Genomic DNA, 20074 nt, shown 5'->3' on the forward strand with positions numbered 1-20074 from the left:
TATATATATATATATATATATATATATATATATATATATATATATATATATAGAAGATTTGCAATCAATTTGGCAAAATCATCTATATCTTGTTCAGTATTCTCAAGAACAATCTTCAAGATAAATTTAACAATTTGAAATTGATTTGAAATTTCCTTCTTGCCAATGATGCGCAGAAAAAAAAGGGCGTAGCCTATACCCGCTCAAAGTGAGAATGATTCCTTTAATGGATCTTTATGGAAGGGTTGCACACTCTCCCCCAACTGATGTACATTTCGAATGCCATTAGTTCCGCCACACGTGCCACACCCAAGTTCTAGTTTAGGCACACTTCTGCCATGCCGTGTTTATTCGCGCCACGTGTGGAACCTTTCCATTTGGCATGGCAAGGGCCATAGGATATACATATTTTCTATAGTAAGAAAAACCTTTGTGCATGTCCCCTGTTATCACGTAAAGAGGAGTTTTTACAGTGAATATGGGGAGGGGGCAGTCATGATAGGAAAAGATAGGAAAAAAATGATTTAGTACCTCTGGGTCAAAAAGATTAGCAACCCATTTGGCAATGTCATTAATACCTTATTCAGCACTCTCAAGAAAAATCTTGAAGATCTTGAAGAATCTTGAAGATCAAACCACCTAACCACCTGGATGCGAAATTGGGGAAACACCACTAAAAAAAAAAAGAATCTTGATGAAGATCGCATCATCAGATTCAGCGTATCAGATAGCCCTACTCCAGAGGTTTTAAGCTCCTATCTGCAAAACTTAAATGTTCTGTCGGAAAAGGGTATTTTATACTCAAAGTTCGAATTTGGCTTATGATGGATTCATTGCTTTGTTCTGCGTTGTTTTATTTTGGTTACTTTCGATGTCCTTGGTACTTTAGAGCCTTATTTTTAGCGAAAAAAAAATTAATCTCTTTTGCTCTCCTTTAAAATTGGAAAAAAGGCTTTAATTAACATCATTTCGTTTTGAGCATCATACTATGTTTTAACGCATATTCAACAAATTTAGATAACTCAGTCAATCTTCTGAAGTACAGGAATTCCTTAATTACTCTAATTCAACTGCTCCTTTAGATGCCCAAGTGGGGAGGAAATATCTATTAGAGAAAATATCTCTTCACCGGAAACAGTTAAGATACATACGAATCTAAACGCTTCTATAGAAGCAGAGTTGCCACCTGTTGAGAAAAAAATCACTAGATTTTAGTGATTTTCTTAAATAATATAGTGATTTATGTGCTGATTTAGTGATTTCCTTATTTAGGTAATAAAAAGAAACACTAGAAATAGTGATAAATCACTAGGGGTGGGAACCCTGTATAGAGGCAATGAATAATAAAATGATAGTGTGCGCATGATTTGGAAGGTAGGAAGCTGTAGAGGAAATATAGTTATGGTCAAAAAGTAAAGGGGTTGCACCCTTTTTGTTGGAGGTGTAAACATTATGCATCTCTTCCATCTCGTGCTTCAGAATATTGATAAACTAAATATAAACAACCTGGACTTTAGTTTGAGACTTACAGAAAATTCTTAAACTTTTAAATCATTTGATTAGTTGGGTACCGTGGAGTAAACCCAGTGGCTGTTTCATGATGAATGAAAAAATCTGTTTGACATACACACTCTTCAAGCATTAGAATCTTTGAAACATCGGCTACACCCCATGGCACATGCCAGGGAGGGAGGGCGAAAATTATGATATATGTGGTAAAAAAAAGGTCCGCTTCGAAAGCCCTTCTATATTTGGCACGGATTTTGCCACGCGTGGAGGGAAAACTACCGCTTCAAGATGTGAACTAAGGGGAAAGTGTCAAACCCCTCGTTCACGGCTTAAGTTTCCAGTCCTAATAGTGAGAAATTCTTACCTCGTTTTCATTGAGCAATGTACCTCCAGTTAGATTCTCTCGGTACTCCGGATGGCAAGAATGGGACTCGGGACTTCCTGTGGAATGACTTCGAAAGGCAATATTTTTTGGCCATGTGTTCTGAGGACTGAAAAAAGAAGCAAATAGAATATTAGAGCACACGGCAATGGTTAAAGGTAATTTGAGGGGGTTCTTCAGATATCTAAGTATGACTATCTTCCAGGTTCAGGGGAGTGGGGTACGTCAAACAGAGATTAACAGGAAATGACGTAATGTGATTAAATTTCAAAGGGCAAGGACTTGTCTCCTTTTCATAGACGGCAAGTTAGTAGAATAACGCCATATATATATATATATATATATATATATATATATATATATATATATATATATATATATATATATATATATATATATATATATATATATATATATATATATATATATATATATATATATATATATATATATATATATATATATATATATATATATATATATATATATATATATATATATTACCGTGAATGTCCGCAAATCGGTGGATTTCGATATTCACCGGTGAATGTCGGAAGTACTTTTTTTCTCCATATATATATCCTCGCTAAACCATACAATTCAACAGCACTACCACATTTTCTATACACAGCACTTTTTTGGAAAATTTTCTCACAAACAGTTAAACGTAAACTTCGTTCAGTATATTTCAAACTTGCGAAATATTTACTTCATTTGCCCCCGTGGACCCGAAATTCAGCATTAATCCGTAATTATAAAATAGCCGGCCCAGCAATAGCTCTATCAAAACCTATTTCGAAACAACCTCAAAATCAGTTTCCATCCATGGTATCCCCTTCTTATACAGTGATATTTAAAGTTGTATGTACGTAAAAGTTGTTCAGTGTTTCATAGATGTTCTTTATTAATTGTACTGATAGTTTCTGATAGATTACTGATAGATAGTGTACTGATAGATTAAATGTAGGCTACTGATAGATGTCTCTTTTTTCTTTCTCTTATTCCTTTTTGTGTCGTTTTCTCTATGTACTTTTGTATTGTTAAATACAAAATAAATAAATAAATAAATAATTTAAAATATTAAAAATTAATGGTTTGAAATAAATAAACATATACATTTCTTTAGCTTTATAGAACACCGCAGGGATACGGCGACTTGTTTAGAAAATGGTACATGTGTCTTAGAGCCACCACGCTCAAGTTGTGTCGAAAAGTGAAATTTGGTTAATGCATATGAAATAAAACAAAATATGATGAAAATACAATACTTTATCAACAAAATTATGAAAGCTACAACAAAGAATTATGGAAGGGGGGCCGCAAAAACCGCATTATTTATTTATTTATTACCCGTCAAAAAAAGGTACAAAAGACGGAGTATCACTAAAAAAGAAAAAACACACACAAAAAAAACAATTACAACACAATACACATAATCGAACAAATTACAAAGACGAGAAACAAAAACTCAATTATACACTGCACTGCAGGTACGTAAGAAATTTTACTTTTTAAACTCCCAACTACTGAAGAAACGTAAGCAATATGATTGATAACTTCAATTCAACTAACCTAACCTACAGCAAAATACTCGATAACTTCAATTCAAAATCAACGGACTCAATCAACTAGTCTAAATATGATTATTTGAAAAAAACTACGTTTTCTAAAGAGTTAAAGAGGCTGAGTTACAAGGTCGAACCTTAAAACGTACAGGGATTAGGAGGCACAGTTGGGGGGCTGCCGCCCCCCAAACCCCCGCTTTCGCAGCCTTTAAATAAAAAAAAATAATTTTAAACTGAAAGTAAGGAGCGACATTAAATCTTGACACGAACAGAAATTATTCCGTATATGAAAGAGGCTGTGCCCTCCTCAACGCCTCGCTCTTTACGCTAAAGTTTGACTTTCTCACAACTCTTTTTTTAAACAATAAAAACTTTAGCGTAAAGAGCGAGGCGTTGAGGAGGGCACAGCCTCTTTCATATACGGAATAATTTCTGTTCGTTTTAAGTTTTAATGTCGCTCCTTACTTTCATTTTAAAATTTTTTTTTATTTAAAGGCTGCGAAATTGGGGGTTTGGGGGGCGGCAGCCCCCAACTGTGCCTCCTAATCCCTGTACGTTTTAAGGTTCGACCTTGTAACTCAGCCTCTTTAACTCTTTAGAAAACGTAGTTTTTTTCAAATAATTTCTGCACGTTTTTGTACAGTTTATTACTTATTATTGCTTGACTAACTGTTAGCTGATCGTGTCAGGAGTTGAATTTGGGGGCTGCCGCCCCCCAAACCCCCCGGTCTTGAACATTCCTGTGTTAAGGCTTTTAATTCCTGAATACTCAAATCACGTCGTACAGGGTGCCTCCTAATCCCTGTACGTTTTAAGGTTCGAACTTGTGACTCAGCCTCTTTAACAGCCCCCCCCCAACTGTGCCTCCTAATCCCTGTACGTTTTAAGGGTTGACCTTGTAACTCAGCCTCTGTAACTCTATAGAAAACGTAGTTATTTTCAAATAATACACATAAACAGGTAAGACATGCTTTGTTATGAAAATTGACGCGCAGATATTTTCATAACAAAGCATGTCTAACCTGTTTATCTGTATTATTTGAAAAAAACTAAGGTTTTTCGTAAATGTAAATTCGGTGGATAATTTTTTCGGTCTGAAAATATCAAAAGCCCCTAAAAGGTCAAATTCTTCTTCAAATGAGTACTCATTCACCCGGATCCGTTGCCAACTGTGGCCTGTAGGCGTGGCTAAGAAAAAAAAAGAAATGAATTTTAAGTGGCTATATTTGGTTTTTTGAAAACAGGGAAGGAGTGATCGGGTTGAGCTGAAATTTCGAGGATAAGCTCCCGGGCCCTAGGAAAGCTTAACCTCTAAATTTCAGCCCAATCGGACAACGTTAAAGGGGAGCTGTGGTGGGAGGGTCCAAACTTCCGGCCCAGTTTACCCCATGAAGATAAAGTCGGAGGAGGATGAAATTTTGCAAGTTTCTTAGTTTGAGCTTGGGCTACAAAATGCGATTACCGCCGTCTCTCTGCGACCTCTAGGACCTGAAATCGCTTAACATTGTGGTGGGTCGCCTCTTTATAGAGGCACAAGTGTGCCTCCTTGACAAGAGATGGTAAAAAGACTAAATATGACAAGATATTTTCAAATAAAATTAAATGGACAGCGATTTACTGCCTTAGCAAACGGTACCAAGGATGGGAAGAAAGTTTCTCGTTGTACCGTTTAATTTGTTCAATTATAGCTGCCGTTGGGTCTGTAACTTTAAAATTTTTTACAAGGTGAGAATTTCTTGTCCACGGCGGGAGCCGCAACAAGAACTTCGCATACTTAAAAAAGGCGGATCTGAGCTTTCTTTTCTCTGGCTCAGGAAAAATTCTCCAAAACGGGCTTAAATACAGGAAATGGGGAAGGGATACTGCGTTATAAAGTCGATCCAGAATAAAACAGTTGAAACGGATTTTAGATGAGACTACTCTACTATAAGCAAAAGCCAGGCGTTTACGGAGATGATCAATAAGAAGGGAGCGGGTAGTTTTTAGATCCTTTCCAATTGGTAAACCAAGGTAAATAATTTTCGAGACAGGGGCTACAGACAGTTCTCCCAGCCTCAGAGACGAGACCTCTTCTTGGCGCCAGTTGAACAGAAGAATATCCGACTTCTGCGGGTTAAATTCAAGGCCAGTGCTACTGTAATTTGATTGTAGTGTGGAGAAGGCGGTCTCTGTACCTGTGACTGTGCGGCTGGGGTTCAGAATGAGTTGGTCATGGAGAAGTGAGTCGTAGGCATGACAGACGTCATGCAGACCTTTAACAATGGACTCCTTTGATTCATCAGCGTCAATCAAGACTGAAGCCAAAGCAGAAATGGCGTGGCCGCAAACAAGACGCCTCTGGTACCCAAACTGGGAAGGGGGAGTCCAGCATTTTTCCTGGATTTCATCAATGACCAAAAGTTTGAAGATTTTGCAAAGCGTTGGTGCTACTGTGATCGGTCTGAACGAAGCACATTCCGAAGTACTTTTTCCTTTCTTCGGGACTGGCCTAAGCGACCCAGTACTGAATGCCGATGGTACGAGTCCAGTAGTGCAGATCATCTGAAAGAGAAGAGTTAGGTGTCCCATGAAAGTTGGGCTGCAATGGCTAAGGTGAAGGGCGGCAACACGGTCAATGCCAGCCGATTTCATCTTTTTTAACCGTCAGACCGCAGACGTAACCTATGATTGGGTAACTATGAAATCTGTATCTGGAATTGATGAGAGGAGGGATGAGAGGTTTTCTTGAACAGAAATGTTAAGATCCTGTTTTGGGGCTGAAAACTCATCAAGGTAATAGTTTATCCATGTTAAACATTAGATATCTGACTCGGGACCCGCTGACTCCTTCTTATCAAACATTTTCCATAACAGATTAGGATTTTTAATTACTTTTTCAGAAAGCTCAGATTTCAGCTGCACACGGGGATGAGCAAGTTCCTTCCCAAACCTACGCTTAGATGCAACTCTAATTTCTTTAACTACTCCTGAGCGTGGTCTACCACATTCTTTCCATATACCGTACCAGAAGGTAGCTCGGTCGCATGCGAATTGTAACAAAGGGTTAGAAGACCATCCCTTTTCTTGAGTTTTTTGTCTGGCACGAGCCTTGGGTACTCCCTGAGATTCGGCAAACAGATATTCGACAAATTATATTAAATGCGTAACCTAACCAAAATACCAACTAACTATTTAATTAAAGCATAACTACAATGTAGTTTCCCACCGAGCTGAACCTAATATTGTTTGGTATAGAGACCATGAAAACCGGTTATTGTCTCATGTTCGCGATACAAGATCTTGAGCGTGCTGGCTATAAGACAAAGGTACCAAAAAAAAATTCTTTTAGTAAAAAGTACAAACTTAAGGTTCTTAAATGTTGTATAATGGTGCCATAATTACTGATATAAATATAATTTGAATAATTGGATAAAAACTGCTATTATAAAAATGATAGTTGCTTACTTTTGTATAGTTTTACCAACTTTTTAAATAACTTCCCAAACATATCATACCGAACATATCAAAATAACTAAATTGGATTTACAATATTGTCAAGCCTTTCTGTTATCACAAAGCAAAATAAAATTCTAAGGTTGGTAAAATACCATTTATTTTTAGGGCACATTGGTTGGCTAAATACCTGGAAAAATACAATGTATTTTTCCACAAGACACAATCACATTTTATACAATTTTTGCAGTACTTTTCAGGTGTCTTTTTTCAAAACACCTACAAACAACATGTCCAACATAGTACAACTAGTACATACTACATATTACAGCATGTAGTACATACTACAGTATGTACTACAGTATGTGTAGTACATACTACAAACAATATGTCCAACCAGTAGTATTGGGAGTGTGTATACCTAAGCTACTTACTCTTTGGTTATTGAATGACTAAAGAGGACCTAAAAACATCTGTTGCACAGCTAAAACCACTTGGAAGGGTTTATCTCCCCCACCATCCCCCAGAGTGAGAATTCCAGAAAAGACCATGCTCGCTATAAGAAGTTTAAAGGAAACCATGCATTAATTACGTCATAATCCATTACGTCATAACCATAGATAAGGTTGCTAAGGTAAGGATGGGGGAGGGGGAGAGGGAGTTGTTTATTATGAGTGATGGAGATTGGATTTGTTATTATTATTTTTCTTTTATATTTTATTTGTCTATTATTATTTTTAATTCAGTTATTTATTTTTTTATATATATTGTTTTTTTGCATATATATATAGGTTATAGTTTATCTATTTTTGGTTTATTTATAATAGTTTTAATTAATAGATGAGGTTTATGTTAATAGTTGAGTTAATTGGTGAGTAGTTACGTGGACTTTCGTGCGATCGCAAACCTTCATAGGTTTTCTCCAGTGTGAAAGTTTTGTTTTATTTATTTATTTGTTTGTGAATGTGGATTAATAAACTTATGAACTAAACTAGAACATATATCCGAACTTCCTTGCAATAGTTTTTTATTATTTTTGACCCAAGTTCAAGACACGGTTTTTCTTCCAGGAATTTATCAAAAACCAGAGGTGTTTTATATCCTGTCGGTTAAATAATATTTTTTTTATTTAGTTGGACTAGTCTTCAGCGAGGGGTAATTTTTGGCCAAGTTCTGTTCATTTTAAGGTGGTTTTTATCTAGCTTTCAAGATAAGAAAAACTGAAGTTTGGTGATAACTCTAAAAAACTCGAACTTCCAACTTTTTCATAAGTTTAGAAAAGGATATAAAAAGCACCTTTAAAGCATCGTAACTTTTGATTATTTTGAGATCCAAATAGGGTATAGAACTGCAGATTAAACAAATCAGATGAGCCCATTTTGTTTAACAGGGTGGGTCATTAACAGGGTCGTAACCAGTACTCTCTTTTTTGGGGACTTTTGCAAAAGAATTTTTTAGGGGGGGGGGGTCATCGGCTTTCATAAAAAAAAACTTCAAAACATGCACACAAAATTGTTTATATTTATTTTTGTTACGTTTTTACGAGTCGGAGAAATATTTCAGGGGTGGGGGTAAAGCCGCCCCACCCCCAGATACGGTCTTGGTTTTTAATACCCCTTTTATTACGAACGTTTCATAACACCTTTTGAATTATGGCATCCATCAAATTGATAGGGGTAGAAGATACTTAGGATGTTTTGTTTGGTTCAGAGGGCAACCCTTTTTTGTATCTTTATTAAAAATAATTTTAAGAAACGACGCATTTTCCGAATTAGACATTAAAAAATACATTTCCCCCTTCCTCCCCCGTGAATTGACACCACCGGGACGAACAAAAAGGATAAGGATAAAAACCCTCCAGAGCCATTGCTGGGACATAGGCCTCCGAATCGACGTTTCAATTGCTGGGTCTTCTTACATGGGCAGGTAGCAAGCTTGTCGCCCAACCTTGCTATGGCCGGGATTGAATTCTGGCCCTGTATTGCCAAACTGAGCGTCAATTCACTATGCTACAACAGGCAGGGGCGAATCTCCAGTGTTTTATTGGGGGGGGGGGGGGGGGGGCAAGAGGGGTCCATATCCAGATAGTCTAAGGGTATAAGATGTATAATGTTTTTTTTCATATTATTAGGGGGGAGGGGCAGTTGCCCCCTCTTGCCTCCCCCAAACGACGCCCCTGACAACAGGGTAGGACGAACACGCTACTAATTAAAACAGGTTTAATTAGGCATATTCAAACTTACAGTCGGACGCCAGTTTTTTCTCTCCAGCAGATTGCAGATAAAAAAGTTAAAATAACCAAAACTAATCGTATATCTATTGTTCAATCAAGAGTCATAGACTTTGATTACCAATTTAAAACTGGTACTCTTTTAAAATTCTAATATCCTTGGAACTGTTGCAGATAGCTCAGAGGTAATTACATAATTTAGCTTCACCTTGAAAAACCTTAAACTTGTTAATTTGACCATGGTTGTCAATTTACGACAGACCAATTAAGAGCGAATCCAATCCCATGGCAATAAAAAATTACAAGAAGGAAATAGCGAAAATGCGTTTTTTTTATTCACAAATGACAGCTTTTATTTCTAGCAGGAACTTTTATTCCGACCAAATCGAACTTTTAGTTCGAAATAAGAGCATATGTGTACCGGAGCACGAGTTTTTGAAAGCAGTGGGAACATTATTACCCAAATATTATATACGGGGACTGATGCGACTTCCATGAAGTCAACCCCAATAGACCTCTTGGGTATATACGTGCTAGTCTATATTTATACTTCCACAAAAACCATCACAGCGTAAAGCCACCGAAGGCTAGCACAATGGTGAAAACTCCTTCATATTATCCCTTTCATTGGTCCTTACCAAGTTTTGCTTCAGCCACCTCCCAAGTGATCTCCAACAAATTAAAGTAATTTCTATGATATCAACTCTGAATGTTCTGGGGCGTCCGGTTTCTCCTACCACCTTGAGACGTGTTTGGTAGAACTATTCTAGGTATACAGTCTTTTTCCATCTGGAAGGCAGGCACCAGCCACCTATGCAGCCTTAATACATATATGAGCAGCTAAACAGGCGACGATGAGCAGCTTCTTTGCATAATATTATCAAATTTTCCTAGTTATATAGCAGCTTTCAGTAACTTCATAAAAAGGCTACGGTAATAGTTTCTTTTTCGTTTGAAAGGCCGGCACAAGCAGCTTTTTTATCATACATATAGGAGCATCTGAGCAGGTTCTGATGAGCAGCTCCTACACAAGTTATCATCAACTTCTATCTACATCAAATGAAAAGCTTTAAAGGATACCGCTTTCTTTCTTTTCCCATTCGGAAGACAGAAACGGGAAGCATGAGCAGATTTCTTCTATATAATGATCAGCTGAGCAGCTGCTGATGAGCAGCTTCTCCTAGTTATATTGTAGTGTTGGGAAACGTAATAGAAAGGCTACGGTCATTCTTTTGCTAATCTTGTGCAGCTTAATCAGCCTAATTTAATTAGCAAATTCGAATTTATATTTTTTTTTAATACGTGGCACATTTATAGTGTTATACGTAAACATTTTTCCGTATATGGCCTAAAATGTTTGAAATACAATACAAAGTGGAGTGGAACTGCCCTGTTCCTAATGGATTAAGTTTCCAAATATAATTGGGCTTCATTCTGAAGTTAAAAATTATTTATAAAACAAAACGGTATAAAAAAGGAATTAATAGAAATAATGATAAAATAAACGAAAAATTTAGTTCTAAAATATGTTGATGTTATATTTTTTTTTATTTCAGCTTACTCACAATATTTCATGAGCACAAAATACTTCTTCGATTTCAAATTTCATGAGAAAATTCAAAAATGTTATTTAATCCGTATTTTGTTCTTTATTGCTGGGTAAAATAGTTTAGGGTTAGAAAGAAGCGAATCTTTTACAAAAACACTATGCTATTACAAGTTTTAAAAGATCCAAAATCCACTTTATGGGGTTAAGTAAAATATATGGGTAACAAAAAAAAAGTATTTTCAACCAGTCAGTTGGGTAAATAAAAAAAAAAAAAAACATGATAACGTAAATAAATAAATCTGACAAAGATTTGGTCAACAGGGAATGAAAAAAGGCTGGAGAGACTAAAATAAATACATCAGTTCATCACCCCGTTAGGAATTGAAATATTCGTATACACATAGACTGCATTGAACGAAGGGGGAGCCGGACCAGGGTTGCCACCCAGCGAAAAAATAAATCACTAGATTTTAGTGTTTTTTTTTTGGTTGATTTGATGATATTCTTCAACAATTTAGTGATATATGTGCTGCTTTTGTGTTTTTTTTGCCTAGGAAATATAAAAAATCACTAGAAATAGTGGTACTTGTCAATTAGCCGGAACCCTCGCGAGAAGTCAACCTTGGTTAATGCTAATGAAATAAAACAAAATATGAGGAAAATATAATAGTTTAGAAACAAATTTGAATGATATATTTGCACATTAGGGGGGGTGAGGGGTAAAGCATAGCATATATTAGATACGTAGCCTAACCTAACCAAGGTACGTTTTTTTTCCCTAAACCCCCAAAAAACCAAAGTTTAAATATTGTAAACGCAATGACAAACGCCAGTGTGCAATCCAATTCTGTATTGAAAAACTCGTTTGGCTGGTTTCTTAAAAAACTTCCCTATAAAATATATCGCGTGGTTCAGGCTCATTGACAAGTACCGAAATAGTGATAACTCACTAGGGGTTGTAACCCGGAGCAAAACCAACAACTACAGCTTTACATTAAACAACTTACATATCAGAGACGGTTCTTTGACGAATCTCAATTGAGAAAGTAGTACAGTTCTCTTCTACACTCTTTACTCCTTGGGTAGTCAAACTCTTGGTATTTGAGTCAGGCACCACATCGCTTTGATTGGTATCATTGGCGCTTTGTCTACAGGGTGTAGACGCCTTATCATAAGTAATAGCATCAAGAGAGCCATTTTCGAAAGACTTCTTCATTCCTTTCAAAAACTCTGAATAAGAGAGGTCATTCCCCGAATCTTTGTCATAGACTTCTGGTTCAGATTCGAGAATTGTTTCAGTAGACAGCCTAGGGTTGAAACTTTTTCGATGTAAACTTCTTCTATTCTTTCGGAGGTGTTCAAACGATGAGTCAATAATATCTTTAATAATTTCCTCATCTGAACTTTTAGAAAATGAGTTTGGTTCGTCAGATGATTGAGTATCAATTGCAGCATCGTTCAATTGACTTTCTTCTGTTGATTGACATGGGTCAACATGAGCTGGGCACTTTGAATCATTGCCATCTGCTATCCTAGGTCGAAATTCCCCCTTTTCTGGGCAAGAAGAAGATATACTGCCGCTAGTACTGACTGCTATACAGCTTGTACTGCGGGAAAATGGGGCTGATATAAAAATTTTTACGCTTCCTTCACTGTGGGGCCGTGCCAGATCGGTTTTTGCATTAAAACTAAAATATGATGACCTTGATTTATCCCGAAAGCTTCGGTCAAATTTCTCAATTCGTTTATTTAACCTTTGTCGTAGAGACAATATATTTTCTTCAATCTGTTTTGATTTCATATTACATTTCTCATATAACGATTGTCTTGATATATTTACAGATGAATTCGAGATTGTATCGGACTGAGTATCAAAGCTGTCATTTAAGCTTCCTCGCGTGATACCAGTGGAGTTTGACAGAGATCTTATGCGGCGTCTTACTGCTCCCGTGAGTGATTTTTCGCTCTTCTGTCTGCTTAATGGGGATACAAACTCTCTTTTGTAAGTCTCATTAGGCTCAGAAATGCTATGATGTAAAATATTCACGCTTTGTGATCTATCAGACTTTTTTAAGTTGGTTTTACTACCAAACCACTTTCTATTCATAAATGGCTGGTCAGATGCTCCAGATCCGGGTGATGATGTAATACTTAGGCTGCTGACAGAGATCAAAGAGGTCGACTCAACTCGCGAAAGGGCTAGATGAGCAAGATAACTATGCCGCCAAACACTAGGATTTACTTTCTCTGACCGATCTGACCTTTTAATGCTTTTTGAGGTTGAACTCTGTGATTGATACCCATTGTTTAGATAACAACCCTGTTTTTCAAATAACTCATGATCCTCGCCAAATTCACCATGACAAATATCAATCTGTTTCAAATGCATTGCTCTGAAAAAGCGTGTAATAGCTTTCTGATGAAGTACCAAGGACAATGAAAATGTAATCTTATTGTTTCAATTGATTAAGTGGAAACTGTATATATCAAAGAGATAGAAAAAAAATATTAAAAAAGACGGTACTTGTTTAGTATCCAGTAAACACGCGATAAGTGAAGTTTCGTTAATGCTAATGAAATGGAACAAAATAGGATGAAAATATAATAGTTTATGAACAAATTTTGGCTGTATATTTACACATTAGGGGGGTAGGGGTAAAGCATAGCATATATTAAATACCTAGCCTAATATAACCTAGGTAACTTTTTTGCCCTTTCAACCCCAAAACACTAAAGTTTAAATCTTTGTCACGGAGTGAGCAATAACTCACTAGGCAGCGAAAACTTATTTTTCATATAGCATCTTTGAGATTTCAATGCCGTCTTTCTCGCGTGTTTACTGGATTTTAAACAAGTACCAAAAAGACTTTCATATGCGATTATGCAGAGTTTTTTTTTTTGCCCGCAGATTAGCGGGCACCAAATTCAAAAATCAGAAACCTGGATGAAAAAATAAGCACACGACCAGCCAAAACATATCTCACCAAGTAGATTAATAAGGTGAAATTTTCTTTGGGAATCAACCAGGGCCGTATCCCGGTTTTTTTTTCGGGGGGCGGGGGTGGGGTACAAAAAAAGGTACTTGTCTGTTAAACGAAACACACTCAAGAATTACGCTGCGTAAGATCTGACAGAAACCGGTTTGCCTCTTAGGGATCGGTTATGATTTGCTTACTTTCAAATATAACAAAACACGATGATTATATAATATTTCAGAAATAAAGCTATGGTGACTACGACAAAGAATTATGGAAAGCAGGACAAACAGAACGCATTATATTAAATACCTAACATAACCAAACCCCTAATCACCTCTAAATATTAAATATTTTACTAAAATATACCTACATCGTAGTTTTTTCACTCAAAATAAGCAAATCATAACCGATTCCAGAGAGGCAAAGCGGTTTCTGTCAGATCTTACATATAATAATTCTCGAGTATTTTGTTTAATAGACATGTACCCAAAAGACTTTAAAAACGCGTCAAAAATGTGTTTTTTTTTGTTTTCTTCTTACGTTTTTATGAGTCGGACAAAAATTTCTGGAGGGAAGGGTCAAACACCCTAACTGATCCCTTGGAAACGGTCTTGGAAACAGCAGATTGTTAATGTTGGAATTTTTATGGACACAGGTCTTTTCAAATCTAAGTCACTAGTTTTGCATATTTTTTTCACGGTTTAACGTGACAACACTGACAAAAATGTGATACTACCCAAAAACTTCACAATTTTAAAACAACCATAAGAAAATCCTCAGAAAACTGTGATGTTCAGGCATGGACAGACCTAACTGGAATCCAAGGGGAAAAAATTATTTTTGATGTCCTTGGTACTTTGAAAACTGTCTCTCACCGTTTTAGTGAATCACTAATCACAAATTTTTCTATAGAATACTGGGTTTAGTCACAGCTGTTTTTATCCATTTCTATGAACTGTTCAATCATTATGTTCAAACTAAATTTGTTTTTTTAAACTGAACACAGCTGAAGTAAGGAAATTCGATATCCTCCGAAAAAATTCGTGCTTTGGAATTTGCTTAAACTAACATTAAATTCTAAATGAGTCATTACCGATTGGTTTCGAATTTTATTTAGTTACGCAAAAGAAGCAGAATTAATCACTTTGGCAACTCACAAGCATCACTAGACTAAAAGAAAGGACTGATATGAATAAATCCAGATATATTTTCGTTGTCCTTATCGCACAAATATCAAGGAAAAGTGCATGGGAATTGCGATAACTGATAAAAGATCTAAGTTTAAAAACAAACATACGAAAACTACCTCAGTTATTTATCTGACATGGAAGGCACCCATTTTCAACTCAAGAGGGCGCCCATTTTCAGAAATCCCCTACACCAGGTGGCGCGTGCCAAGCGTGGCGAAAGTTTGCCAAAGGTGGGTGAAAACTTCGCCAAGCGTGGTGAAAGTTTACCAAAGGTGGGTGAAAACTTTGCCAAGCGTTGCGGAGTCGTGCGGCATACATGGCGTGCTGACATATACACCTAATACACCAAGTGGCGGAAAGTGGGCAGCCCTTTGGAAAATTCGACTAGAATAGAGTTTTTTAAGAGTTCAAATGATGATGTCAGGCAAAGTAGGAAAGACAAGGATTCCAGCCATCTTCCGAATATAAAATAGTTGTTGGAATTAACTTCTTTTTTCGAACTGTAGGGGTTGTCAGGGTTGTAAAAACTGGACGAAACAGGAGGTTGTCGAAGAGTCTCTCTCCAGAACAAAAATCAAAACCAGTGAGAATAAAAAAAAAATCTAGCGGTAGTTTTCATGGTTAGCCTAGCGTATGGACAAAGTTTCTAGGAAAAACACACAGCCCCCCCCCCTCCCCCCAAAAAAGAAATAAAAATAATAAAAGTTGTCAAAATCCAAAGTTTTTCAGACAAGGTCTCCAAGATTAGTCTAATATGTAGATATACCGGGGACAAAGTCAATCAAAAATCCTAAAACTTGAGGTTTTCAGTCCTCCATCTAAAAATAAAATAAAGAAAATCTTATTTCTGCTTTGATTACACTGATGTGTCCCTTATTTCGTTTTTTTCCCTCACCAGGATGGCGAACGTGATCCGCCAATCTCATTTGTAAAACCCTAAACATTGCTATTTTGGACAAAATTAGCCAAAGAAATGGAGCTTGAACCGTGAAATTTATAAAACGTAATTTTAACCATATGTCTCAAATATGAACCAGCAGTACCGTGTAATTCTAGTTTTACTCAACAGTAATCTTCATTGGCTGTCAGTGACGCTTTGACTAAAAACGTACAATACCACTTCCAGTAACTTTACGTCTGTGTAAAACATCTCTGATTAGTTGAAAGTGATGCTATGCGATCTAATGCGATCACTTTCATCCAATCAATGACCATTTCACGATCCTTCTAGGACGAAAAATTTGGATTCTGGTACAGTTTCTAATTCAAACCATGCATGCGCATGCGCATTGACAGTGCGCAAGCGCAATGGTCAAAAATTGCAATACTGAGGGGTTACGTTTTTAAAATGATCGTGATAAATGTGGACCGCATTCGCCACCCTGCTAGCGCTACCAGAGGTGAACGTCAAAGAGCTGTTTAAGAGTTTATTTGAAAGCTAATTATCATATATACGTGCTTTTTATATATTCATCTTGATAGCATTAAAGCATAATGCAATTTTCACAAAAGCGTGTTTTTTGTCATTAATTTTTTTTTTAATAAAATAATTAAAATCTAAAAAATACTTCAATCTGGATTTTAAGATAAGATAGCAGCAGAGTTGTGACGATTGCTTAATGGCCATATCTCATTTAAGGCTGTTGACTGTGAATTTTGAGTTCAATAATACTTATAAATTTTATGGTTGAACAAAATTGTTTAGACTCAAGAACTGTTTTAAGTTGAGCAATAGTTGAGAAAGAAACAGCTGGAGATTCTTCCAAGGCAGATAGATAAGCAGAAATTTGTTTTGAGCGAAAATAAAGGGTCGGAATCGAACAGTTCGTGGTAACGAACTGTAAGTAAGGAGCGACCCGGCTCAATAGTAACCAAAACCCTAAAAACCGTAATTTTGACACCAATAGATACACCAATAGAATCGGATTTTTATGCTGATATCAAATATATAAGTTTCATTGAGTTTAATCTTACCCATCAAATGTTACGCGTTAACTTTAATAAAAGTTAAGTTAGTCTTACCCTGAGAAAATTTGCCTTATGTTCGAAAAAAAGGGGGAAACAACCCCTAAAAGTCATAGAACTTTATTGAAAATTAAGCCATCAGATTCAGTGTGTCAGAGAACCTTGCTATAAATGTTTCAAGCCCCTATCTGCAAAAATGTGAAATTTTTTGGCAGAAGAAAGATCACGGATGAGTATTTATTTGTTGTTTTTTTGTTTTTTTTCCAGGGGTGATCGTATCGATCCAGTAGTCCTAAAATACCGTGAGAGGGCTCATCCGAACGGAAATTTTCTAGTGCCCTTTTTAAGTGACCAAAAAATTGGAGGGCAACTTGGCCCCCTTCCACGCTCAATTTTCCCGAAGTCACCCAATCAAAATTTTAAGATAGCCATTTTGCTCAGCATTGTCGAAAATCTAATAAATATGTCTTTAACCTTAATCCCCCCCCCAGTTCCCGGGGGAAGGGCTGCAAGTTATGAACTTTGCCCATTGTTTACATAATAGTATTGGTAAATGGGAAGTATACCGACGTTTCCGGAGGGATTTTTTTTCTGGTGGGAGGGGGGAGTTGGGGGAGGATGTTTCCGTGGGGAAGGGACATTTTTATGAAGGGGGCGCCATATTTCCCAGCATTATTTAAAACGATCAGAAATTAAATAAAAAAACAAGTTTTTTCAACTGAAAGTAAGGAGCAACATTAAAACTTAAAACAAATAGAAATTATTCCGTATATGAAGGGATTTTCCCCCTAATCAATACCTCGCCCTTTACGCTAAAGTTTTTTTTAGTACTTTTAAAAGAGCTATCTATTCTATAATTAACCGGCCTTTGTGATTCAGGGGTTTGTGATTCGAACAAAATTCGAGCTTAAGCGTAAAGAGCGAGGTATTGACTCAAGCTCCCATCTACAAAAATGTGGAATTTTGCATTTTTTGCCAGAAGAAAGATCACGGGTGCGTGTTTAATAATAATAATCTGTATTTAAAAGCCAATTAAAGCCATATACAAAAAGACAAATACTAAAGAAAAATTACACTTCATTTGACATCCTTCCCATCAATACAAAATTTCCTACTGCCACAATATAACGGGGAGTCCTAGACCTCATTAACTCACAAAGCAGCCTATCTTCCCCCTCCTGGATAATTAATCCCCTTAAATGAGATAGTTGCTTACACCGGAGGAGGAAATGGCCCAACCCATAATCATTTTCCCCACATCTCAAGCAACTAAACCCGGCCTCCGGACCTTCCCTCTTTTTCCTTGCAACCTTAGTATAAATTGGAAGACAATTTGCTCGAATCTGAATCCAAATCCTCAAATACTTAATGGGCAATCCCAGCTTGAAATAAAACTCCTCACCAAAATTCTCTTTTACTTCTCTATACAAAGTAAGACTTGGAGATTTGTCAACAGCTGCTTGCCATAGTTGCACTTCTTGGTCTTCAAGTCTTGTTCTAAATTCCTTGAATAACTTTTCATGATCTTCTAGCCATTTTCCCTTCTCCCACGAACATGAAAATCCATTCTCATCTAATACCCTTTTGATTTGTGCTGTCCATGATGTTTTGTTACACTGAAGGAGAAGATCTTCATATGCTGCTCGGGCAAGTCTAGTCTGGGGAAGTTCTAGAAGTCTTAACCAAAATTGTTGATTTGGGTATATCTTTTTAATTATGGGGCAAATGTGCCAAGGTCACCTTTTAAAACTTACGTATGTGCTGTATTCTGTAAGCCAAAATCCCGGTTATAATTTTAAAATTGAGGCTTTTCTATTTGCTCTGCCGGTTGATACCCCCATATTTCTGATCTTTAAAGTAAGATAGACATAATATTAGCATTAAATATATGTTTATGGAGGCGCGATTCACATATTTCTGATGATAATGTACTTCTGTATAGTACAAATAACTCATTTCTTCATTTTTGTTCAATTGGTGTAATACGATTGATCTATTTTCCATTTTGACAAAGAATGAAACATAAATATTGGTCGTTTTCCACCGCTTCCAGCATTTTTCCATTCAATAAAAATTGTGGTGCTGATTCCAAGGGTTTTTTGCTAAAAATCATGTTTATTTATTTGTTTGTTTTTTTTCCCAGGGGTGATCGTATCGACCCAGTTGTCCTAGAATATCGTAGGAGGGCTCATTGGAATAGAAATTAAAAGTTCTAGTGCCCTTTTTAAGTGACCGAAAAGATGAAGGGAACTAGGCCCCCTCCCTAGCTCATTTTTTTCCCAAAGTCACCCGATCAAAATTTTGAGATAGCCATTTTGTTCAGCATGGTCGAAAATATAATAACAATGTCTTTTAGGATGACTTAATTCCCCGAAGTCCCCGGGGGGAAGGCTGAAAGTTATGAACTTTACCCAATGTTTACATATAGCCTAGTATTAGTATTGGAGCAATTTATTCTAATTAACGGCCTTTGTGATTAAGCGGTAATTTTTAAAGAATTGGAACTAAATTCGAACTTTCGCTTAAAGAGCAAGGTATTGACTAGGGGGCGAACCCCCTAATAAACAAATTAAAAATATATGAATATAGAACTTCGTTACGTAAGTTAATTCGTAAGTTACGTATATTTATTACTAATAAAAGCGTTCGTAAATAAAATTTAACAAGTTTCGAGAAAGCCATTTAACTTAATAAAAGTAAATTAATATGAAAATTTGGTTTTAATTATTCATGTACGTTGAGCCAAGATCAAAACCTGCATTTATTCAAAAACGTTCAAAAATTAGATAAAAAAAAACAAGTTTTTTATACTGAAAGTAAGGAGCGACAATAAAACTTAAAATGAACAGAAATAATTCCGTATATGAAAGGGGCTGTCCCCTCCTCAACGCCTCGCTCTTTCCGCTAAAGTTTGACTCTTTCTCACAACTCTATTTTTTAAAACAATAAAAAAAACTTTAGCGTAAAGAGCGAGGCTTTGAGGAGTGGACAGCCCTTTCATATACAGAATAATTTCTGTTCGTTTTAAGTTTTAATGTTGCTCCTTACTTTCAGTTTAAAAAACTTGTTTTTTTTAATTTAATTTCGTCAAAAAATGAGAGAGAACTTGACCTCCTAGATATAGTCTCAATTAATCAGCAACCTAAAGGCCTAGAGCAATTAGTTATTCATCTCAAAGTCATATTTAACTATTGATTATCTTTATAATGACTAAATTATTCTTCACAGCCTAAGTAATAATTATCACTTAATGTGTTATTGAAAAGTATAGCTA

The 20074-nt window shown here is 36.3% G+C and overlaps 1 protein-coding gene across 1 annotated transcript in view; it reads right to left on the minus strand.

The window, feature by feature from the left end:
• RhoGEF3 (Rho guanine nucleotide exchange factor 3) overlaps positions 1 to 20074 on the minus strand; it is a 213413-nt gene that overhangs the window by 173415 nt on the left and 19924 nt on the right. The window contains exon 2 of the mRNA XM_089104622.1: positions 1874 to 2000. Within this exon, the coding sequence (XP_088960748.1) occupies positions 1874 to 2000 (127 nt within the window). The remainder of the gene's footprint in view (positions 1 to 1873; positions 2001 to 20074) is intronic.

This window comes from Artemia sp. Qi Xiang Cuo, chromosome 18 (genome assembly GCF_049724085.1).
Source record: "Artemia sp. Qi Xiang Cuo chromosome 18, ASM4972408v1, whole genome shotgun sequence".
Classification (NCBI taxonomy): Eukaryota; Metazoa; Arthropoda; class Branchiopoda; order Anostraca; family Artemiidae; genus Artemia; species Artemia sp. Qi Xiang Cuo.